The sequence below is a fragment of the Ovis canadensis genome, chromosome 13 (genome assembly GCF_042477335.2).
Source record: "Ovis canadensis isolate MfBH-ARS-UI-01 breed Bighorn chromosome 13, ARS-UI_OviCan_v2, whole genome shotgun sequence".
Taxonomy (NCBI): domain Eukaryota; kingdom Metazoa; phylum Chordata; class Mammalia; order Artiodactyla; family Bovidae; genus Ovis; species Ovis canadensis.
Genome location: NC_091257.1, coordinates 63,055,859 through 63,080,612, shown reverse-complemented (window position 1 = coordinate 63,080,612; position 24,754 = coordinate 63,055,859). Strand labels below are relative to the sequence as shown.

The following is a 24,754-nucleotide window of genomic DNA, read 5'->3' as shown; positions in this document are numbered from 1 at the left end:
GATGATATAGGAGTGAGCTTTTGTTAGAGTGTCTGGCAGCAGGGAGAACCAGGAGGAGAGCCTAAGGAGATGAGAGTGTGGAGCAGGCAATGGCAGAGTGAAGAGAAAGAAAAGGCAGGTGTGAGAAATTTGACTTTTTAGTAAAAAAAAAGGGGGGGGGCAAAAAACCCCACTAACCACCCCACACACACCCTTTTTGTTGGAGCTTTTATTACTGTCCACAGATGTCAGGAAACCAAGAGATTTTGTTACTGCCCCACAGGTCCCTTCCCCACCTTCAGTCTCTTTTAGCTGTTTCTCAGATTGAGTGAATTTAATTGTTCTCAAATCCAGTGATTCCATCTTTTGTCATCTTCACTCTACCACTAAACCTATCCTGTGAGTTTTTATTTTAGTGGTTGTACTTTTCAGTTCTATAATTTTCATTTGGTTCTTTTTTTGTAATTTCTATTTCTTTGCTGAGGTTTTCTATTTTTTCATTTTTTCTAGGGATTTCATAATTGCTCGCTGAAACCATTTTATGGTGACTGCTTTAACATCTTTGCCAAGTAATTCCAGCATCTGATTCATCTCACTATTGATGTCGACTGATTATCTTTTTTCATTCAAGTTTTGATTTTTCTGCTTCTTGGTATGACAAGTGATTTTTTAAATAGCATTCTGGAGACTTTGCATATAATGTTAGAAGACCATTGATCTTATATAAATCTACTTTAGTAGGTACTCTATTTAGTTTTTTTAAGGCTTACTTTTGTAGGCTATCATTTCAATGACAGTTTAGTTTTCTGAGTCCTTGCAATGTTGTTCTGGTCCACTTGTGCTTCTGGCTCTGCTTAAGCTCTGCTTAAGCTTATACATGTGATACTTGTATGGGTAAAGGTGTTTCCCTGGGCTGCTTGATGTCATTAGGCAGATGTAGGGAGATGCCCTGGGTTACCTTCTGCCACTGCATGGAGGTCTGGAGACAGCCTGCTGGCACTACTAGTGCAAGTGTAAGGCCCTGCCTGCCAACCTGGTGTTGGGCAGTGTACGAGCTTGGTTCCTCAGTTTCTCTGTTTCCACTGACATGGGCAGATTGAGTCCACTGCTGCTGGGGGTTGGGTGGTATGCAATGGGTTGGCCTGCCTGCATTTTGCTTTTGCCATTGCTGTGGGTAGCTCAGTTTGCTGCTGTCTGTGACTGTGGGGTGAAGATGGGTTGGAAATTAATTTCTGCTTCTTGATATTGTTATGAGTGGGTTTGGCCTGCTGTTACCACTGAGTATGTATCTCCTTATTGAGGCCCTGCTATGGTTCTCTTTTCCTGGTCCTTTATCCAGAGAGAGCAGGCTTTTCTTTCTTCCTCCTTTCCTTCCCTTTCCCTTCCTTCTTTCCATCTCTTGGAAAGCTTGATTGCTTTCTCTTGCTCTTTCTTCTTCTCTCTATTGCTTTTGTCTTTTTTACCTATTATCTGTTGTTGGTTTCAAGTGCAGGCTGGCTGGTACCCAGGATCTACGGAAGATAAAAGGACACCCAAGGAATTCTCCTTGGTGTTGTTCCTCAAGTCATGAGGTCCCCAGCCAGTCCACTTTCTTCTTTCCATCTTTAAAAGTCTTTAAGAGTATGATTGTCTTTTGAATTCTTTCTGTGACCTTTAGTTGCTTTCAGAGGGGAGGAGCCAAGAAAAATGAATCTGTATCATCTTCTCCTGGAACTGGAAGTTGCTTCAGGATTTGGGGCAAATGCTTTTAGTTTAAGCCACTGTATTGGCTGCTGACTGCTGCTGTAATAAAGTACCACAACCATAGTGGCTTAAAACAAGACAAATATGTTATCTTTTGTTCTGGAGGTCAGAAGTCCAATAATGAATCTGTAGAGAAAATCAAGGTATTACTAGGGTTGACTTCTTTGCAGAGGCTCTGTGGGAGAATTTATTCTTTGCCTTTTCAAAGAATGCTATCTGTGGTCTCCTTCCAGCAATGGCATCACTCTGACTTCTGCTTCCATCATCACCTCTCCTTCTCTGACAGTCCTTTGTTTGTTACAAAGCTAATGGATGTACTTTTGGTTATGGATGGATGCCCCAGCCTCCCAGTCTTCTTCACAGAAGCAGCAGCTGTTGTTTCTTCTGCATGTCTCCAAAGATATTTCAGGCATTCACTAACATTTCACCTTTGTTTCCCCCATAGAAATGGTAATTGACTACATATACTCTTTTCCCCAATTAATAATAGAGTTTGGAGGTATTTCCACATTAGAGTGAAAAGAACTTACTCATTCTTTTTACAGCTGCACGTTGGTCCATAATGTGGATAGTCCATAATCCATCTAATGGTTCCTTACAATGGGACATTAGAGGCCCTGCTGGGATTTGAGGGGGTGGCTGACAATGGCCTTATTTTCAAGGGAGGTAGGTGTTATCCACAGTCCTGGCTGAGTGGAGCTTCAGCTGAGTATCAGTAGGATAGAGGTCAGGTTAGAAAGGGATAATGAATCAGTGAGCACAGAGCAAAAGGGGCTGTCTCACAATTTCACTGTGCTCTATAATTCATAAAGGGTTTTCAGGGACATTTTATATTAATATTGAATATTCATTAACTTATGAGAGCCTCATAAAGACTCCGAGACATAACAATCACCTATTATCTATAATTGGCATAGAAGTAAATTCAGGCCCAGCAGGGCTGAGTGATATGCTTGTAGGTGAACAGTAGTAGAGCCATCTCAGGGTCTTCTCTGTTTCCAAATTCCAGCATCTTGTATCATGGCTATTTCCTGGGTCCCAAAAGGAAGAGAGGAGCTGAACAGAGATAAAATGATTAAATAAAGGTTTTTTTTGTTTGTTTTGTTGTTGTTGTTTGTGCATGGATATGTGTGTGTGTGTGTTTTTTAAGGCAAAGGAAACTTATAAATATGTGATGGAAAATGGAGAGGACATAGAAGAGGGCTGAGGATACAAGACAGTGGAGAGAGACTGTGAAAAATCAGGGAAGGGTTAGGCACTGCAACCTAGCTCCCAGGTGTTCCTGGAACAGAACATCTGAGAACTCCACACCTTATATCCAAATGGACCACACACCTAGAGAGTCAGCATGGCAAGCATTAATCAGGATCCCAGGGGCATCCTATTGCAAAGTAACCAGAATGCTTTCATAGCTTGAATACACATGAATTACATTCTCATGAAATAATAAAGTATGCTAAAGGCATCTGACACTAAGCTGCAGATGCTGAAGGAGGCCAAGGGAAAATAACAGCCATGGCAGGATCCTAATTCTTGTGTCTTCTGTGAATGTATCATGCAGTGAGACAGCAGTTGGGAAAGATTCTCTTGGGTGTTTGGAGAATTCTTGCTTCAGCTGCTGGTAAAACCACTTTCTCCAATGCACAGCTTTCAGCTATTTAAGAAAAAAGCAATGAGAGAATAAGACTGGTGGCTTGCAAGCAAGTAAACAGGCCTGACTCTGGTCCACCAGCCTATCTGCTGGGAGAATCATTTATCCCAAAGGGGCTGTCATTTGAGTCTCCTTAAGAGCTATCCCACGTTGAAGGTCAGGAACGGTGGCGGTAAGGAGATACCCCTCGTCCAAAGTAAGGAACAGCGGCTGTGCTTTGCTGGAGCAGCCTTGAAGAGATACCCCACGCCAAGGTAAGAGAAACCCAAGTAAGATGGTAAGTGTTGCAAGAGGGCATCAGAAGGCAGACACACTGAAACCATACTCACAGAAAACTAGTCAATCTAATCACACTAGGACCACAGCCTTGTCTAACTCAATGAAACCAAGCCATGCCTGCGGGGCAACCCAAGACAGGCGGGTCATGGTGGAGATGTCTGACAGAATGTGGTCCACTGGAGAAGGGAATGGCAAGCCACTTCAGTATTCTTGCCTTGAAAACCCCATGAACAGTATGAAAAGGCAAAATGATAGGATACCAAAAGATGAACTCCCCAGGTCATTAGGTGCCCAATATGCTCCTGGAGATCAGTGGAGAAATGACTCCAGAAAGAATGAAGGGATGGAGCCAAAGCAAAAACAATACCCAGTTGTGGATGTGACTGGTGATAGAAGCAAGGTCCGATGCTGTATAGAGCAATATTGCATAGGAACCTGGAATGTCAGGTCCATGAATCAAGGCAAACTGGAAGTGGTCAAACAAGAGATGGCAAGGGTGAACATCGACATTCTAGGAATCAGCAAACTAAAATGGACTGGAATGGCTGAATTTAACTCAGATGACCATTACATCTACTACTGCGGGCAGGAATCCCACAGAAGAAATGGAGTAGCCATCATGGTAAACAAAAGAGTCCAAAATGCAGTACTTGGATGCAATCTCAAAAACGACAGAATGATCTCTGTTCGTCTCCAAGGCAAACCATTCAATATCACAGTTATCCAAGTCTATGCCCCAACCAGTAACGTGGAAGAAACTAAAGTTGAACGGTTTTATGAAGACCTACAAGATCTTTTAGAACTAACACCCCAAAAAGATGTCCTTTTCATTGTAGGTGACTGGAATGCAAAAGTAGGAAGTCAAGAAACACCTGGAGTAACAGGCAAATTTGGCCTTGGAATGCAGAATGAAGCAGGGCAAAGACTAATAGCGTTTTCCCAAGAAAATGCACTGGTCATAGCAAACACCCTCTTCCAACAACACAAGAGAAGACTCTACACATGGACATCACCAGATGGTCAACACCGAAATCAGATTGATTATATTCTTTGCAGCCAAAGATGGAGAAGCTCTATACAGTCAACAAAAAGAAGACAGGGAGCTGACTGTGGCTCAGATCATGAACTCCTTATTGCCAAATTCAGACTCAAATTGAAGAAAGTAGGGAAAACCGCTAGACCATTCAGGTATGACCTAAATCAAATCCCTTATGATTATACAGTGTAAGTGAGAAATAGATTTAAGGGTCTAGATCTGATAGATAGAGTGCCTGATGAACTATGGAATGAGGTTCGTGACATGGTACAGGAGACAGGGATCAAGACCATCCCCATGGAAAAGAAATGCGAAAAAGCAAAATGGCTGTCTGGGGAGGCCTTACAGATAGCTGTGAAAAGAAGAGAAGCGAAAAGCAAAGGCGAAAAGGAAAGATATAAACATCTAAATGTAGAGTTCCAAAGAATAGCAAGAAGAGATAAGAAAGCCTTCTTCAGCAATCAGTGCAAAGAAATAGAAGAAAACAACAGAATGGGAAAGACTAGAGATCTCTTCAAGAAAATTAGAGATACCAAGGGAACATTTCATGCAAAGATGGGCTCGATAAAGGACAGAAATGGTCTGGACCTAACAGAAGTAGAAGATATTAAGAAGAGGTGGCAAGAATACACAGAAGAACTGTACAAAAAAGATCTTCACGACCAAGATAATCATGATGATGTGATCAATAATTTAGAGCCAGACATCTTGAAAAGTGAAGTCAAGTGGGCCTTAGAAAGCTTTACTACGAACAAAGCTAGTGATGGAGGTGATGGAATTCCAGTGGAGCTGTTTCAAATCCTGAAAGATGATGCTGTGAAAGTGCTGCACTCAATATGCCAGCAAATTTAGAAAACTCAGCAATGGCCACAGGACTGGAAAAGGTCAGTTTTCATTCCAATTCCAAAGAAAGGCAATGCCAAAGAATGCTCAAACTACCACACAATTGCACTCATCTCACATGCTAGTAAAGTAATGCTCAAAATTCTCCAAGCCAGGCTTCAGCAATACATGAACCGTGAACTCCCTGATGTTCAAGCTGGTTTTAGAAAAGGCAGAGGAACAAGAGATCAAATTGCCAACATCCACTGGATCATGGAAAAAGCAAGAGACTTCTAGAAAAACATCTATTTCTGCTTTATTCACTGTGCCAAAGCCTTTGACTGCGTGGATTACAAGAAACTGTGGAAAATTCTGAAAGAGATGGGAATACCAGACCACCTGACCTGCCTCATGAGAAACCTGTATGCAGGTCAGGAAGCAACAGTTAGAACTGGACATGGAACAACAAACTGCTTCCAAATAGGAAAAGGAGTGTGTCAAGGCTGTATATTGTCACCCTGCTTATTTAACTTCTATGCAGAGTACATCATGAGAAACGCTGGGCTGGAAGAAACACAAGCTGGAATCAAGATTGCCAGGAGAAATATCAATAACCTCAGATATGCAGATGACACCACCCTTATGGCAGAAAGTAAAGAGGAGCTAAAAAGCCTCTTGATGAAAGTGAAAGAGGAGAGTGAAAAAGTTGGCTTCAAGCTCAACATTCAGAAAACGAAGATTATGGCATCTGGTCCCATCACTTCATGGGAAATAGATGGGGAAACAGTAGAAACAGTGTCAGACTTTATTTTTTGGGGCTCCAAAATCACTGCAGATGGTGTTGCAGCCATGAAATTAAAAGATGCTTACTCCTTGGAAGAAAAGTGATGACCAACCTAGATAGTATATTCAAAAGCAGAGACATTACTTTGCTGACTAAAGTCCGTCTAGTCAAGGCTATGGTTTTTCCTGTGGTCATGTATGGATGTGAGAGTTGGACTGTGAAGAAGGCTGAGCGCCAAAGAATTGATGCTTTTGAACTGTGGTGTTGGAGAAGACTCTTGAGGGTCCCTTGGACTGCAAGGAGATCCAACCAGTCCATTCTGAAGGAGATCAACCCTGGGATTTCTTTGGAAGGAATGATGCTAAAGCTGAAGCTCCAGTACTTTGGCCACCTCATGTGAAGAGTTGACTCATTGGAAAAGACTCTGATGCTGGGAGGGATTGGGGGCAGGAGGAGAAGGGGACAACCGAGGATGGGATGGCTGGATGGCATCACGAACTCAATGGACATGAATCTGAGTGAACTCCAGGAGATGGTGATGGACAGGGAGGCCTGGCCTGGTGCGATTCATGGGGTCGCAAAGAGTCGGACATGACTGAGCGACTGAACTGAACTGAACTGAATATACGGGATCCAAGCAAGAAACTGGGATAGGTTGCCATGGAAACAACTGTGCAGTGGTAGCCCAAGCCCACAAGGACAGTTTGGGTTTTCTGGACTCTGTGTTTTTCTGGAAAGGCCAGAGGACTGATTAACTCCTGCAGGTCTAAAACCATGGTCTGTGAACCAATAACATTCAAAGATGTGGCCATAGAGTTCTGTCAGCATGAGCGGAAACTTCTTGACCCTGTTCAGAAGAAATGGTATTGCGATGTGATGATGGAGAAATGTAGTAACTTGGTCTCAGTGGGCCCATTGCATTTCTAAGCCAGACATAATTGTGATATTGGAGCTAGGGAAAGAATCCTGTATTGTTTTGAGGAAAGAAACAAGAACCTGGTGTACAGATTTGGATTCAAGTTATAAAATAATCAGAGATAGAAAAACGTTTATATATAGAAAACATTCACCTCTTTTTTCTGCATCAGAGAACTCACAGTGTGAGAAACTCTTTGAAGATGAAGAATGTGGGAAGGCCTTTAGTTATTCTTCAAACCTTGCTTAACAAAGAAGAGTTCATATTGGAGCAAACAGCCAGGACTCCAAGATGGCGTCAGTCATCCCCTGAAGAAGGAGCTCCTGGATGTCAAATTAGGGGAGCTGCCACACTGGATACTAATCCAGGATTTCATCTCTAAACACATTGCTGGAGCATTTTGAAGAAGTTATTACTGGTATTACTGATATTTCAATATGAAGAAAGGGATTGTCACTGGGCTTTCTATGGTGCTGGCAGCTTACGAGCTTCTCAGCTACTGCTGTTCTTACAAGGAACTAAAACATGTGAATTCCCTGGTGGTCCAGTGGTTAGGACTCCACAGTTTCACTGCCAGAGGCCCAGGTTTGATCTCTGAGTGGGGAACCAAGATCCCACAAGCTGGTTATTTTAGAAAAAAAAAGGAAAAAAATTAAAAATAAAAAAGAGAGAGGGAAATCTTCCATAAACATGAGCAGCTAAGCTAGTACCACTGAAGAGGGTGCACTCTGCATTCCTGACCATGGCCTTTCCCTGGCGCCTTTCATATCCTAATGGAGAATTAACAGTAAAAGATTGAAAAAACAATCTCTCAGAAACTTTCAAGTATGTAATACAGTATTATTAACTATACTTACTATGCAGTACATTACATCCCTATAACTTATTTTAGAACTGGACATTTGTAGCTTTTGACCACCTTCAAGCAGTTCACCCACTGCCTCTGGCAACCATCAGTCTATTCTTTCTATGGCTTCAGTTTCTTCTTTTTTGTTTTTTTTTGGAGGGGGATTTCACATATAAGTGAGATTATACAGTACTGGTATTTGTTTTCTCTGATTTCACTTAGTGTCATGCCCTCAAGATCCATCTATGTTGTCACAAATGACAGGATTTCCTTCTTTTTATGACTGAGTAATATTTGATGGTATATATGCCACATTTTCGGAGAATGCAATGGCAACCCACTCCAGTACTCTTGCCTGGAAAATCCCATGGGCGGAGGAGCCTGGTAGGCTGCAGTCCATGGGGTCGCTAAGAGTCGGGCACGACTGAGCGACTTCACTTTCACCTTTCACTTTCATGCATTAGAAAAGGAAATGGCAACCCACTCCAGTATTCTTGCCTGGAGAGTCCCAGGGACAGAGGAGCCTAGTGGGCTGCCGTATATGGGGTCACACAGAGTCGGACACAACTGAAGCGACTTAGCAGCAGCAGCAGCAGCAGTATGCCACATTTTAAAAAATCCATTCATTTCTTTATGAACTCTTGTTGATTCCACGTCTTGGCTATTTGGGTGGTGCTGCATTGAACACTGGGGTGCAGATATATTTCACGATAGTGTTATTGTTTCCTTTGGATGGATACAGAAGTAGAACTGCTGGGTTACATGGTAGTTCTGGTTTTAATTTTTTGAGGAGCCACCTTACTGTTTTCCATGGTGGCTACACTAATTTGTATTTCTGCTAGTAGTACATAAGGGTTCCCTTTTTCCCACATCCTTTCCACACAGAATTGGTAATCACAATTCTTATAGGTGTGAGGTGATATTTGTTGTAGATTTGACTTGCATTTTACAAATGCAAATTGTAATGATGAGTGACAGCTGTGATGTCACTGATGACTAGTGACGTTAAACATGTTTTCCTGTACTTGTTGGCCGTTTGCATGTCTTCTTTGGGAAAATGTCTACTCATATCCTCTCCCCATTTCTTAATTGGGTTGTATGTTTGCTTTTCTATTAAGCTGTATAATGTTTTTAATATATATATATATATATACTGTGGATTGTAAACCAACCAAACTCCAAGAAAAAACAAAAATTAAAGGGAAAAAAGGGGGGGCTTTCTCTGAATGTAAACTTGCTCATGGAGATTGTGTTCTCTGACAGTTAGGGAAAGTGGTTTTCCTCTGTGAAGGAAAGTACAATCTGAGAGAGTCAACCACTGCAAAGTGACCTGGGGGAAAGGGAACAGAGAGAGAAAATGGAAAAAAAAAAAGTTTTAAGTCAAAATGCAGACAAAAGCAAATTGGCGTGTCATTTATTTGGAAGTATACAAAGCAGCATACAAATGAAATTGATCATATCTGCTTCATCTTGCTTCCATTTAAGTGTTTAAAAGTAAATTACAACCATTATGACATTTTACTGCTGAATTCTTCAGTACACATCTCTAAGCACTAGAGACGTTTTTCTACATTTTATTCTATAAATGTAAATGAGTATCACTGTTTGCCAGCCTGGACACGCTAGGCATGGGTGAAGAAGATAGAGCTCTCATTCCTTTGGTGAGGGTGGGAGATGGTGAGGTGGGGGGAGACTTAAGCCATGTACTACATTGCATTGTTACGTTCATTTGGAGAAATCAAGCTGTGAAGGTGATGCTCAGTGCTGTAGAACTACATGGAAGGTAGAAGCCCCTCCCAGCAGTGGTGGGAGGTGGAGGGAGTATGAAAGCTTCTCTGAGGAAGGCACACTGTGGGTGGCCCTGGGGTGGGAGGAAGGTTAACATTTGGGAGCAGGGAGCTGAGAAGGATAGCTCCGGGTTAGATATGGGCTCTGGTACTTCTTCCACTCTCTATTAGCTTTCTGTGCCTGTTTCCCCATCTGTAAAATGGGGCCAGTAACAGGGGTGTTTGAAATGATGGTTAGCCTTATTAAGGAATTCATGGTCTTACCCAAAAACTGTTGGTTAAGGAGGTGGCCAGGTTTAGCAACTGAGAAGTCCCTGTGGCTGTAGCAAAGGTAAAGCAATGGGATGGGCAGGACCAGCTGCTAGTCCAAGGGCAATGAGAAGCATGGAACGGGCATGCGGCAAGTCTGGGTCTATATTTCTAATTTTCCATTACTTACTCAATTGCAAATTGTGAGATGTGTTTTCATTCTGGACTGCCATGTCCCCACATCTTTGTTATCACCAGACAGGATTGATCTTTTCAGTTTCTTACCAATCATATAGACTCTAAAACGGCAACACTTTTTAAAAACTGCATTTCTGTGATGACTTACATCAAGCAGCTATTCATACTGAGCACTGGAAAAATAAACACACACAACTCACAGTTGTGAGTTGCACTTTACTCAGGGACCTTACTGAGGACTACAGCCTGGGAAGGCACCCTCAGATAGCACTGGGGAACTGTTCCAAGAGGTAAGGGAGGAGCCTCGATATACAGGAGTTTCTGCTGAAAAACAAGCAAAAAACCATGTAGTTTGGGACTACAGGGAGATCAAACCAGTCAATCCTAAAGGAAACCAACCTTGAATATCCACTGGAAGGAGTGATGCTGAAGCTGAAGCTCCAGTACTTTGGCCACCTGATGTGAAGAGTTGACTCATTGGAAAAGACTCTGGGGCTGGGAAAGGTTGAAGGCAAAAGAAGAGGGTGACAGAGGGTGAGATGGTTAGATAGCATCACCAACTCAATGGACGTGAATTTGAGCAAACTCCAGGAGATCGTGGAGGACAGAGGAGCCTGGCATGCTCCATGGGGTCGCAAAGAATCAGACACGGCTTAGTAACTGAACAACTACATGTAATATCTTTGAAAGTATACATCTGACATAGTAGTTTTATTTTTCTAACATAAATTGAAAAGACAACAATGAAAATAAACATTGTCCACCTAGCAGCACCTAAAGTTCTTTTGTATACTACAAGTAGTTTGAGAAACACTGATCTGAGCAAACCATTCTAATTAGTTCTTTGAAAATCTCCACTCAGGGCCAGCTGGTAATATCTGTTGCTAGAGTGGGATGCTGGTTGATCGGGAGGGTCAGTTTGTAAAAATCTTCAAGATGTTCACTTATAAACACTCTTTTGTATGATTAAAACCAATAAAAGGTTTAAAAAGTAAACTTTGAAAACTTTAAATAAAAAGTATCACTGTATTGTTTTTTGTTAATTACCAGTAATATGATCTATTACATACATACTTCATACAAAGAAACAGACTAATAAAGTGAAAAGCAGTTACACAAATATATTAAAATATGTTTCTCCTCCTTAGAGTCTGGAGGTTCCTGCAAGCAAATCCATCCTTCCATAGACTTCTGAAATGGACCAAAGATGATATCCTAGATAGAATGTTCATAGGCTAAGATGTCAATGAAGTGATCTGTAGGGCAGAATTAGACAATGATACCAGAGACCAGAGTCTTAATATCCTTATCTCTTAGTCTATATTAAAGGAAAACAGAAATAAATGGAAAATGCCATCCTAACAGCATGAAGATCAAATTAAGAGCGAAATTGCAGGGAAACAAATATTTTGTACTGACCTGTCACAACCACTTACTCAGATACAAGAAAGCACACACCACACTTTTTTTTTTTTTTTTTTTTTACCCTGAAGTGATTCTGGCTTTTAGACTTCTAAATTCTCTGCTTTCAGAGTTTACCTTTTTTTCTGAACACCCACAGCACTGATGTTAATCAAGGTTACAAAGTCACTGATACTAAAATATTACCACCAAATAGAAGCGGCTACTTCTTAGTATGGAAATTCAAATACCTTGTATCTTTTGTCCTTTAAAAACAGTATAAAATAATCTAGTTTCCTTCTGTTGATAGCCATGGAAAATAATCTCCAATAATTTAGTGACTGAATATGCTAAAAACTACAACATATTAAAAAGTAGAGACATCACTTTGCTGACAAAGGGCCATATAGTCAAAGCTATGGTTTTTCTAGTAGTCATGTACAGATGTGAGAGTTGAACCTTGAAGAAGGCTAAGAAGTGAAAGTTGCTCAGTCATGTCTGACTCTTTGCAGCCCCATGGACTATGCAGTCCATGGAATTCTCCAGGCCAGAAGACTGGAGTGAGTAGCCTTTCCCTTCTCCAGGGGATCTTCCCAACTCAGGAATTGAACTGGGGTCTCCTGCATTGCAGGTGGATTCTTTACCAACTGAGCTATCAGCGAAGCTCTGAAGAAGGCTGAGCAATGAAGAACTGATGCTTTTGAATTGTGGTGTTGGAGAAGACTCTTGGACTCCAAGGAGATCAAACCTACAGTCAATCCTACAGGAGGCCAACTGCAAATATTCATAGGAAGGACTGATGCTGAAGCTGAATCTCCAATACTTTGGCCACCTGATGGGAAGAGCCAACTCACTGGAAAAGACCCTGATGCTGGGAAAGACTGACGGCAAAAGGAGAAAAGGGTGACAGAAGGTGAGATGGTTAGATAGCATCACCAACTCAACAGACATGAATTTGAACAAACTTTGGGAGATAGTGAAGGACAGAGGAGCCTGGTGTGCTGCAGTCCATGGGCTTGCAAAGAGTCAGACATGACTTAGTGGCTGAACAAAAACAACAGCAGTCAAGGGCCTCTATGGATTAACTTCACATTAAAAAACAATAAAACTACCTGTAGTTTTTCAATTATAAGTCCTCATGGTTTGACAGTTATTGGGGGGCCAGCTGAATAGGAGAAGCCCATGGAGAAAATGCAGATAACTGGTTGCCAGAGGAAGACCTGGAGTCTTGTTTTCTCAAAGGACTGTTCATTTCCTATTTCCTTCCTGTTAGGTCTCCTTCCAATGGTGCTGTATTTTGAGGTGGATACTGTTCCCACATTTGTTTCTCCCAGAACTGGAAGCCATAGTGTGTATTTCCAAACTTTTAAAAGGCTTCTCTCTCTAGTCAAGAATCTACAAGACATTTGGTTTGAGAGGGCACCCTCACTCACTGTTAATATACACATGTAAGCTGATCTATGTGCATACTCTGCTTTCTGGAAACCTATGGAGTCTCATGCTAATTAAATTTCCCCTAGAGTTGCTCAAAATCTAATTACTCAGTGTTGCCAGCTTTTCTCATAGTCCCCCTGTCAAGTGACAGAACACTTTAGTGCAATTTGTGCCAATGACCTTGGAGAGAGGGGTTAGCACGAGGCTTCCGATTACAATTTCAGGGAGCCTGGTGCTGGGAGATGTCCTTCTACCAAATGAATCTCAAACAAACCTTAAGGATACAGCTGAAGAGCAGAGGACCTACCAGCACAGGCTTGCTTGGGCTATTTCAAAGCCATTCCCCTTAAAAAGGAACAAAATAATGCCATTTGCAGCAGCATGGACCTAGAGATTGTCATACTGAGTGAAATAAGTCAGACAGAGAAAGACAAATATCATATGATATCGCTTATATGTGGAATCTGAAAAAAGGGTACAAATGAACTCATCTAGAAAACAGAAATAGAGCACAGACATAGAGAAGGGTGCAGGAGCAGGGATAAATTAGAGGATTGAGACTGACATGTACACACTACTATATATAAAATAAATGACTAATAAGGACCTACTGCAGAGCACAGAGAACTCTACTCAATATTCTACAGTGGCTTATACGGAAAAAGAATTTTAAAAGGAGTGGGTATATGTGTAACTGCTTCACTTTGGTGCACACTTGAAACCAACACAACACTGTAAATCAATGATACATCAATAAAATTTTTTTAATTAAAAAAAATTTTTTAAATGAAGCTGCTCCTGACCAAGCAAGGGCAGGACAGGGGTGAGGTACCCATTGTTCAGAGGGTGACAGAGGGTGTGGGCAACAGGCAGGCGGAAGCAAAAATGAGAAGAAGGAGTCCACTTGGGAAAATGATTCCTTTTCCTCTTCCACCACAAGTTTTCAAGGCTGCATCCATCAATCCAGCATATCATAAATGAGTTTACACATACTTTGGTGAGTGCTACACATTTGTTTTTTTCTCACCTCTCATATTTACAATCTGGTCGAGATGAACAGACTTTTTTTCTTTTAATTTGAGAATCTTAGCTCTTATTTTAGATGGTTCAAATGTTCCTTCCATATCCAGTGAGTATAAAACAGGAAACTCTGGCACTGGAGAAGCAAAGGTATGATTAAGATGTGATGCACCTTTTGGAACCATATTTAAATTATTTGAGGACACACGTTCTCATCACATGGTCACAGTTTTACAACTTGATTGAATTCTTATATTTGATTCAGCATAAGGCTTTGTACCCTTCAAAAAAACTAAATCAAGGGACTTTTTGGCAGTCCAGTGGTTAGGACTCCACACTCCCACTGCAGGGGGCCCAGGCTCTATCCCTAGTCAGTGGGGCCAAAAAAAACAAAACAAAACAAAACAAAAACTCATCAATGGAAGCCTGTTCTCTTAGGTCAGTTTCTTCCAGAAGTAGACTCTGAGTCAAGGGTTCAGGTATAGGAGATTTATTATAGAAATACTCCCAGGAGACACCAGTAATTGAATGAGAGAAGGAGGGCGGAGAACGGAAGGAGCCAGGAAAGGGTGAGCTAGTGAAACCCCAGCTTTGATCTGACCAGGAGGGGAGCTCTTGTATTTGAATGGTGCCTCAGAGCATGTCCTTCCTGGAAAGAAGGAAGATGGATCTTTAGACTCCCAAACCACTTGATCACTGGCCTTAGGTCAAAGGGATGGCCTAAAGGCAATAAAACCACCAGACACTGCCAGCTCTCCATTTGGACTGGACTGGCTCCAGGATCAGATCACAGATGCCAGCCTTGGCCTGCAAAGCACTTAGCTGGGGGCTGGGCACACCAAGCTGGCAGGAGACCTGATGGGTTCTGGGTGATGCACCAACGGTACTGGCCACAGGGATACCCTCCTCCTGCCCCGATACACCTGCTCTCACCACCAGGCATCAGTTACTGGTCTTTCATCAAGTTCTGCTGCAAGAGGAAATGAATAATATCTTTTGAAAGTCCTGGGGTCAGCTTTTCATCCTGTAGAGACGTACTTCCGTCTCTGAGTGGGTAGAAATGGGCATCCCTGGAATGTTTCTGTAAGATGGAGCAGCCACTCTGGTTGAAGATGACCCGAGCCATTTGAAAACTGCGGAGGGTATACTTTTGGTTCTCCTGGTCCTTCAGTTCATTGATTTTCTGAGACAGGCACTGGCAGACACATGTGGAGAGTGAATTTCCAGAGGCTGGCTGTGGATTGCCAAATACTTCATAGAATTTATCCAGAGATTTCCGAAGACCATCATCCTCTTCCTTGGTTTCTGGTTGGCCCTTCACAGAAAGGTAAAGCCAGGAGTTCTCAGAGGTCCAGGAATCATTTTGCTCAGTATTTAGGTTACTGCTGTCTGCAAGACAAAACACATTCCAATAGTCAAACACATATTTTAAAATATCAGAAAGCAAGGCAAGAGCAAATGATATTTCTTTTCAGTTAACATACTGTTCCTTGGTCCTGGATGCAGCACAAGCTGGAATCAAGACTGCTGGGAGAAATATCAATAACCTCAGATACGCAAATGACACCACCCTTATGGAAGAAAGCGAAGAGGAACTAAAGAGCTTCTTGATGAAAGTGAAAAAGGAGAGTGAAAAAGTAGGCTTAAAACTCAACATTCAAAAACTGAAGATCATGCAATCTGGTCCCATCACTTCATGGCAGATAGATGGGGAAACAATGGAAACAGTGACAGATTTTATTTTCTTGGGCTCCAAAAATCACTACTGATGGTGACTGCAGCCATGAAATTAAAAGACGCTTGCTCCTTGGAAGAAAAGCTAAGACCAACCTAGACAGCATATTAAAAAGCAGAGACATTACTTTGCTGACAAACGTCTACAGAGTCAAAGCTATGGTTTTTCCAGTAGTCATGTATGGATGTGAGAGTTGGACCATAAAGAAAGCTGAGTGCCAAAAAACTGACGCTTTTGAACTGTGGTGTTGGAGAAGAATCTCAAGAGTCCCTTGGACTGCAAGGAGATCAAACCAGCCAATCCTAAAGGAAATCAGTCCTGAATATTCATTGGAGGGACTGATGCTGAAGCCGAAGCTCCAATACTTTAGCCACCTGATGTGAAGAACTGACTCATTGGAAAAGACCCTGATGCTGGGAAAGGTTGAAGACAGTGGAAGATGGGGACGACAGTGGATGAGATGGTTGGATGGCATCACTGACTCAATGGACATGAGTTTGAGCAAGCTCCGGGAGACGGTGATGGTCAGGGAGGCCTGGAGTGCTGCAATCCATGGGGTTGCAAAGAGTTGGGCATGACTCAGCAACTGAACTGAACTGTTCCTTGGTAACTGGCAATGAATAGAATAACCTGATTTCAGAATCTGTTCCCACTATCTAGGGATTATGCCACTCATTTCCTCAAAATAAGAATATCTTACTTGCATGTATCAGGCAGGGGCTCTTAACCTGGGAGTCCTTATATAGAAATTCAGGGTGTTTATGAACTAGAATGGGGGAAAAACCTTATTTTCATTAACCTCTACCTGAAATTAAGAATTTCCTTCCATAAAGAATGTAGGCAACAAACTTATTAGCAGCAGCATCTGTGACTCTGTTACCAACAGATCACAGCTATTTTTATTTCATATTAAAGTTTGTTGAAGATGTTTTAAAATATCACTTATGCTTATCACTATGTATGGACCAAACTCTCCCTCCAGAATTCATATGTTGAAGGCCTAATCCCTAATGTGACTGTAATTAGAGATGAGACTTTAAGGTTATTAAGGTTAAATTAAGTCATAAGGGTGAGGCCCTAATCAGACAGGACTTGAAGGCCTTATAAGAAGAGGAAGAGATCCCTCTCTCTCCCCTTCCCTCCCCCTCCCCGCCCCCATGTGCAAGAACCATGGAAAGGACATGTGAGCATGTAAGCACACAATGAAAAGGTGATCCTCTGTAAGCAAGAAGGAAAGTCCATGCTGATACCCTGATCTCAGGCTTCCAGGCTCCAGAACCATGAGAAGATACATGCATTTCTTTTGTGTGAGCCTCCCAGTTGATTGTACTTTGTTACAGCAGCCTGAGTAGTCGGAAGACACACTGCTCTGAAATCACCATAGTTATTACTTCTGATACTGGATCTTATTATATAAGTGTTAATAAAAAGCATTATATGTTGATTACAATATCATATCTTTGTTCTTTAAATGTTTTAATATTTCAATATTTTTTCCTTAGTAATCCTACATATTTTAATTCATACATTTAAAAACATTATTCTGAGAAGTTGAGCAGCTATACCAGATGCCAAAGGAATTCATGGCATAAACACAGCAATGGCCCCTAACATACAGTTCTGGGCCTTTATACAGTTCAGACATTTTCTTTTCTACTCCCTATAAGAATCCTTTAGACTCTTTACCTCTAAATTAAAGTTACCATTTCTGTGCTTTTTAAAGGAGGGGTAACAAATAAACTAAGTGATTTAATAATAAAGAAGAAACCAGATCTAAAGACAAATCTTAGTTCTTGATCTAACGTGTTCCTCTCTGGACATCCTAATTCTTAACATGGGAATCCTTTAGGTCATTTGAAACAATGTTCCTATTGATGTGCTCTAGAAAAGACTTTATACAAAAAATTAATTTGCAAGTTGCAGAATTCCTTATACAGCTAGCAGTTTTATTCTTTAAAACTTCATACTTTAAATCAAAATATATTTTCCTTTTTTCACTATGACATAAGCTTTACTAAATTATTAGCTTTAATTTCACACATACCCTGCCCTTACTAACTCAATTAATAGTTATAATAAAAATATTTGTACTTGCTAAAGATGAAGAAAGTTGAACAACACACTGGGTGAAGTTTTAGAAAAGGAGGCAGGATTTGATGTTTTGACTCTAGTTTTCCTACCAGGTAGACATGACATCTTACTGAGCTTTGGCTTTCTTGTCTATAAAACAAAAGTTTTACTAAATGATCTCTCTCCCAGAACTTCTATGGTAATACAGGGAATGGAAAAGTATAATCCAAAGCACTAGAGTATACAAAAAGAATGTGGACATAAGTTCTGAGAGACACATGCAGGGCCACATGTGGACAAGCATTCACTGATTCAACACACATTTAAGAGCAATCTAATGATATCAGTGTAACTCATTACAAGTTGCTACAAAATACACAGAGGATGCTCAAGACCATGGCCTTCACCTGAGACTCACACTTCAAATGGACCTCAATTAGAAAGAGAAGACATACCTCTAGACATCAAACAACTGGAAAATACTTACAGGATGTGTGTGTGTGTGTGTGTGTGTGTGTGTGTGTTGTAAATACACAAAGATGGGATGATATTGACTGGGGACAGTGTGGATACAAAGGACAAATGCAGTGTTAGGGAAGGATCAGCATGTAGCAGAAATAGTGAGGGGTGCCTCTTTGGAGGTTACATGCAGTCTTATGAAGGGACCAGCCATCAGGAGCCATGGAAACAGGAGGAGGGTTAGTGAACAAGGCCATGTGGCAAGAAGCAGCAGAAACTAAACAACTCCATGGCTGCTGTCAATATCCTCCTCTACTAGTTGGCTATATCTTCAGCAGCCTGAGACCCAGCATGGAGGCAGAAGGAGAGGGAATTCATAGAGTGGCCAGACAGATTCCTGGGACAGACAACGGAGACCATGGCTTTTCAAAGAATTTAGTGGCAGAGATGGTATATCCATTACACTGGATTTCAGCAAGCCTAAAACTATGTCCCAGGCCCCTCAATCATAAAAAATAAAATGCAATTTTTTAAAAAGAAAAAGAAATTTCCTTTGTTGTTGATATGCCCAGAACTTCTGCCTACATTCCCCCCAATAAGCCCCTTACTTAACTGCAGCCTCCTGGATGGGTGGAAGGTGAGGGAGGCAGAAGCTGGCCTCTTTCTAGGAGAGGACTTCCTAGCCACCCGACTTGGAATGCTAAACAGTTTCCAATAGCAACTTTCTTATCCATATAGGTCAATACTATAATGTGGAAGGTGATGTGAATAAACAGAGTGGAAAGTTTGGAATCATCTAAAGCAGAGTGATTCATAACACCGTTTCCAAAGTCAAGTAGACCCAAATTCAAATCCCTGCTCTGCCAAGTTCAAGTTGTGCAAACACTGAGTAAATTACTTAACATCTCTGAGACTCAGTCTCTTCATGTGAAAAATGGAAATACTACCAGTTATTAGCTCATGATTCTCATGTTGTGAGAACTGACTAAGATAATACATGCAAAGCACCTTGAAGAATGGCTGATTCCAGGTTGGTGGCAGGGAAGTATAAGCCCAGAACATGAATCCATAAAATAACTGAAAGTTTGATGAGAAACAGGCTATTTACAGCTCATAGTACCTTCCCATAAGATACTTATTAGTTATGAAAGGAGAAAGAATAACTTCATATATAGTGGACAAGCATGGCAAGTATCACCCTACACAAGGGATCTAAGAGCAACATCAGTAACAGGACAAATCAAAATCATGTGTGACCTGATCTGGTGAACAAGAAGGCCCAGCATCACTTCTCGGATAGTCCTGCCAAAGGTGTAGCACCTGAAACAATTATGACGAAGCGGCAGACAAAACCAAATCAAGAGAAATTCTATAAAATGAATGGCCCGTACTCTTCCGAGGTGCCAAGTTCATGAAAACCAAAGAAAGGTTCCAGACTGTTCCAAAGCAACTGTTCCAGACTGAAGGAGACTACAGAGACAGGACAACTAAATGTAGCATGGGATTTCCTCTGGCTCCTTTTGCAGAACATTCTTGGGCCCCTTGAATGGAGTCTGGGGATTAGATGGTAGTAACGAGTTAATGTTACTTTTCTGATTTTCATGGTTTCACTGGACTTTGTAGGACAATGTCCTTATTTGTAGGAAAATCAGAGGTGGTGGGCAACAAGCTGGCAACGTACCTTCAAATCATGAAAAAAACAAACTTTATATCATACTTCCGAATTTCTATGCGTTTGAGATTGTTTCAAGAAAAAAAAATTAAAACAAACCTCTGAAGGAATAATTGTTAAAATTTCTTTGGGTAGCCTACTATAAAATTAAAACAATCACAAAAGCCTTAGTCCAGGGATTGGCAAATATAGTCGCCCAACAAATGTACTGCCATTAGAGAGGTGAGGGGAAAGGGAAAAGGGAAGGATCCCACCATGACAGGGTGAGGTGTCCCTTTCCACCTTCTTTCCCACAGATGATCTCATCCTGGGGGAAAAGGCAGGAAGCCAGGGCCTGGGGAGGGTCAATGCGAAGAAGTGGGGAGAGAAGGAGAGCTACGCAGTGACACTCCAAGTAGTAGCGTGTGTACTTATTAAATAGCTGGTCAGTAACTTGCTGCTGCTGCTAAGTCGCTTCAGTCGTGTCCGCCTCTGTGAGACCCCAGAGATGGCAGCCCACCAGGCTCCCCCATGGGATTCTCCAGGCAAGAACACTGGAGTGGGTTGCTATTTCCTTCTCCAATGCATGAAAGTGAAAAGTGAAAGTGAAGTCACTCAGTCGTGTCCGACTCAGCGACCCTATGGACTGCAGCCCACCAGGATCCTCCGTCCATGAGATTTTCTAGGCAAGAGTACTGGAGTGGCTTGCCATTGCCTTCTCTGGGTCAATAGCTTGGATATGCAGATTTAAAACTTCTCATCTGTGTTTCATTTTTATGTTTCATTTAATTTTTGAAATTCAGTGTCCATGGAAGAACCTAAAAACCTAGCCTGTCATCTCTATTTTCAGGCATATGTCAAGCAGCTGGCAACTCATCTTCAAAGAGACCCTCCTTCCCCTTTCCAAAAGAGTAATGACAATATGGATTGAGTTATTTACTATATAAGTTCTTTTAAACACTGCTTCTAGTTCATTTCAGACTTTAATTTCCTTTAAAAATTTGCTTTACCACTGACTACAAAGTCATCTCTTTAATCATGTGGCTGTGGTAAACTTTTGGATATATTACTGTTTCTTCACCAGTATACCAAGGCAGCCACTTTTCCTGATGTATCTACACACAGACAGAAGATGGATATCTGATAACTTGGTCAATTCCTGCTCAGTGGAGCATCCTCACAGCTATATTCAAACCCCACCTTATTCTACCTGTTGCTAGAGCTCAGACTTGTTGGGCTCTCAACTGGGGATAGAAATGTCTACTCTAGGGACAGACTGGGGATGCTTTTGTGTCAGTGCCTGGAAAGTGTTACTTGCATTTAGTGAGTGGGATCAAGGATGTAAATGTCCTACAATGCATGGAAGATCCCATATATCAGAGAATCATCCTTCCCCCAAATCCCAGTAATGCCCTACAGTCCCAGGGAGTGACACTGGCTCAAAGGATTCTGGAAGGAGTGGGAACTGAATGCTGAATGAATCCCACAGAGTTGTAACAGATTGATTTGCCTTGAGCTCTCCAAAGCATTTTTGCTATTGATACCTGCATAGTGAATGCCTTCTAGGGGGGTCACCTGTTAGCACCATGCATTCCTTCCCTCCAAGGCTTTGAGACGGCTTTTTATTTTCTCAGTGAGGGCCCCAATCCTAATAATTCTGGCGTTATATAAATTGGGTGGAATTTCCCTTTCTATTTCAATATGCTTTCCATGGTGAATAGATTTCTTTAGGATTTGAAAGAAGAAAGCAGGAAGGATGGGGCTTGACATCACAATGCTTTTGCATGCATTGCTTCCAGGGCAACTATCTACCAGAGGTAAATTGTTAAATTTTCTTTGACCAAAGAGAGTAGTGATAATATATAGATATTTAAGATTCTTATAGACTCAAAAACTACTTTTATATCTTTAGGAGTTATAGATGCTATTTGAGTTTAGTAATCCAAGACAATCAATTAGCATGGAGCGTTTGAGATTAATGGTTGTATTCTGAGATTAATGCCATTAGCCTTCAGAAAGCCAGATATTTAACCAGAGTTTCTCCCAGTAAATCTTCCAAGGCTACTACTTCTGCGGTTGATAAATGCACAGTGGTATTTTTATCTCTGTGAAACATTTTAGCCTTCAACTTTTAAGTTTCTTTTAGATGGATTTGATATTTAGAACTCTGCCTCCTCCATGCAGAAGCATCAATAGCCGCCTACTCTGCCTTATTTGTCCAGAGTTTCTTTTACCAGCAACTGCTAATTGGGAGGATCTGTGGCTTCAAGGCTGTACAGAGCTGACAGAAATCTAACCTAACACTTAATAAAAATATGGAGAATGATCAGGATTTAAAGAAAGATGGAACATGTGGTTTGTATAATCTCCTGTGTTGCTTGGGCGGGGGCTGGGGGAGCTGCCCCTTTCTCAGGGTGCTGCAGGCACTCCTAAGGGTAGCTCTGTTGCCTCAGTTTGTCTGTTGGAGGCTCCCTGGGTTCCTTGTGGCTCTAAGAAAAAGTCACGAGCATGAGAACAAGGAGAATGGGAGAAGGGGAAGACGTCCTGGTGAGGGGTGGTCACTCACTAGCACACTTTGGATGCACTGACTCATCTCCTTCATGACAGCAGTCAGAGGCCTCCCAACGTCCCTACATGGGTGACCTACCAATTTTAGTATATCAGGGCTGTGGCCCAAAGATCTGGAGCACCCCCTGTTAGGCTGCATCTTCCTGCTCCAAACCTCACTTACTTTTCCTTTCTTTATATCCTCTTCTTTCCTCTCATTCTTGCTGCCTCACTCCATACTCTATGGAGGAAAAGAGAAGTGAGCAGGATCACTGGATGAATAAGAACAAGTCCTACGTCCAGCCCTACAGACCTCAGGGAAATCAAACCGGTGCTGACACCTCTGCATCCTGACTTCTTTCCTGATTCTTGTGCATATCAAGAATGCTCCCCCTCAAAACCAGGACTTCCCTGGTGGTCCAGTGGCTAAGACTCCATGCTCCCAATGCAGGGGATCCAGGTTCAATCCCTGACCGGGGAACTAGCTCCCATGTGCTGCAACTAAGAGTTCACATGCTGCAACTAAAGATTCCACAGGCAGCAACAAAGATTCTGCATGCTGCAACTAAGACTGGTGCAGCCAGATAAATAAATATATGTTTTTTTTTTTTTAAAGAAAAGAAGGTCCCCTCTTCAAAACCTTTGCACTTGCTATTCCTCCCCATGGAACATGCTTGTTCCACATATCTGCACAATCGGTTTCCACACCACCATCAGTTCTCCGTTCAGATGTTTGCTACCTTCTCAGTGAGGCCTTCTGTATTAGTGGCCTAGGGTGGCCTAGGTTATGCTACATAACAAGCACATCCCAAATCTCATAAAACACCAAATGATTATTTCTTACTACTTGCACTCTGTCATACTACTAGCGGATCTGTATCATCCTTGCCCTTACCCTAGAACATCAAAACTTTTAAAATGTATCTACCATGTGCTTGGCCATAGTGATACATTGTTTAGTGACGGCAGCAGATGGAACAGAGCATGGTAGGGCAGCCACTGAGAGGGCACTGTCATTTCTGTTCACGTATCAATGCCAATGCTAAAGTCTATGGCCAAACCTGATTTCAAAAGAATGAGGAAGAAAAATTCTCCTATAGGGAGAGAAAGAGATTACTGGTGAACAATAATTCAGTCTGCCACACTTTTCTGGAGCACACTATTTAAAACTGTATTTCTTTCGCTTCCTAGATCCTAGCTGTCCCTATTTCCCTTGCCTGTCTTGCAGTTTCCATATAAACCTAACAGCCTCTAATAATACGTGCTTTGTTTGTTTACTGTCGATCTTCTCCTACTCAAGGTTTTTTGTCACTCTCATTATCTGTTGTATCACCACGGCCAAGCACATGGTAGATACATTTTTAAAGTTCTGATGTTTCGTTTTATTTGATAAGTTTTACTTTCAAATGTACATGTAAATGTGTGTATTACTATGGTGACCAGTATTCACTAGGGTGACTGGGATGTTTGCTCAGAAAACCTCAGTTTGTGCCTGCTCTCTCAATTACTTATTAATGGTATCCTTTTTCACTCTCAAAAGGGCCCTGGATTACAAAATCCACTATATGAACATATGAATCATGATATATTACACTTCTAAGCTGATGCTGGAGGAAGGGGCAGATATATCTTGGTCAACAGTGAGACATTCCACCACACACACCTGGGGTCAAGGTAGGGGAGGGTTGAGTGTTGATGCCAGAAATAACCCCAGTGTGGTATAAATAATGCACCTACAGATTTTTGTTTGTTTGTTTTTACTAAACCTTCTGTGGATTTGTTCTACTGCATTCTAAGAAAATCCTCTTTTTCTACCCCTGCTTTTTCACACCTGGTATTTTTCCTACCCACTCGCTGTCCAAGAAATTTTGATTACTGCCCTGCAAGTGAAGGGCTTCAGTTTACTCTACTCTATCAGCAACTTGCTTAGATTCCTCTTTCTGGTTTCATCTGGCTGTCCCCCACCCCTCAAGGAATAGCATCAGCATTTTTATTCCCCATCTCATTAGTAACATAAAATTAATGACCAGAAAAACATAAGCTTAAGCCTCCTTTTGCCTGATGGTTTATACATTTTAGAATCTGCAAACTGTTTCTTTAAGGGACATAAACCACATACTCAAGGAAAGGCAAGGAAATGCTGATA

At 41.6% G+C, this 24,754-nt stretch overlaps 1 protein-coding gene and 1 long non-coding RNA gene across 5 annotated transcripts in view; both read right to left on the bottom strand.

Moving 5' to 3' along the window:
• Positions 1 to 9,443: 9,443 nt before the first annotated feature.
• LOC138417553 (uncharacterized) lies at positions 9,444 to 10,786 on the bottom strand. Its single transcript, XR_011248195.1, has 2 exons — positions 10,691 to 10,786; positions 9,444 to 10,612 (listed from the first exon to the last, which is right to left on the bottom strand). It is a non-coding gene; the product is annotated as an uncharacterized lncRNA (long non-coding RNA).
• Positions 10,787 to 13,872: 3,086 nt separating this feature from the next.
• SHLD1 (shieldin complex subunit 1) overlaps positions 13,873 to 24,754 on the bottom strand; it is a 107,784-nt gene continuing 96,902 nt past the window's right edge. For all 4 annotated transcript variants that reach the window (XR_011248193.1, XM_069548032.1, XM_069548031.1 and 1 more), the window contains one exon: positions 13,873 to 15,535. Coding sequence is in view for 3 of the 4 variants with exons in the window: in XM_069548032.1 (XP_069404133.1) it covers positions 15,093 to 15,535 (443 nt within the window). In the remaining variant the exon portion in view is untranslated. The remainder of the gene's footprint in view (positions 15,536 to 24,754) is intronic.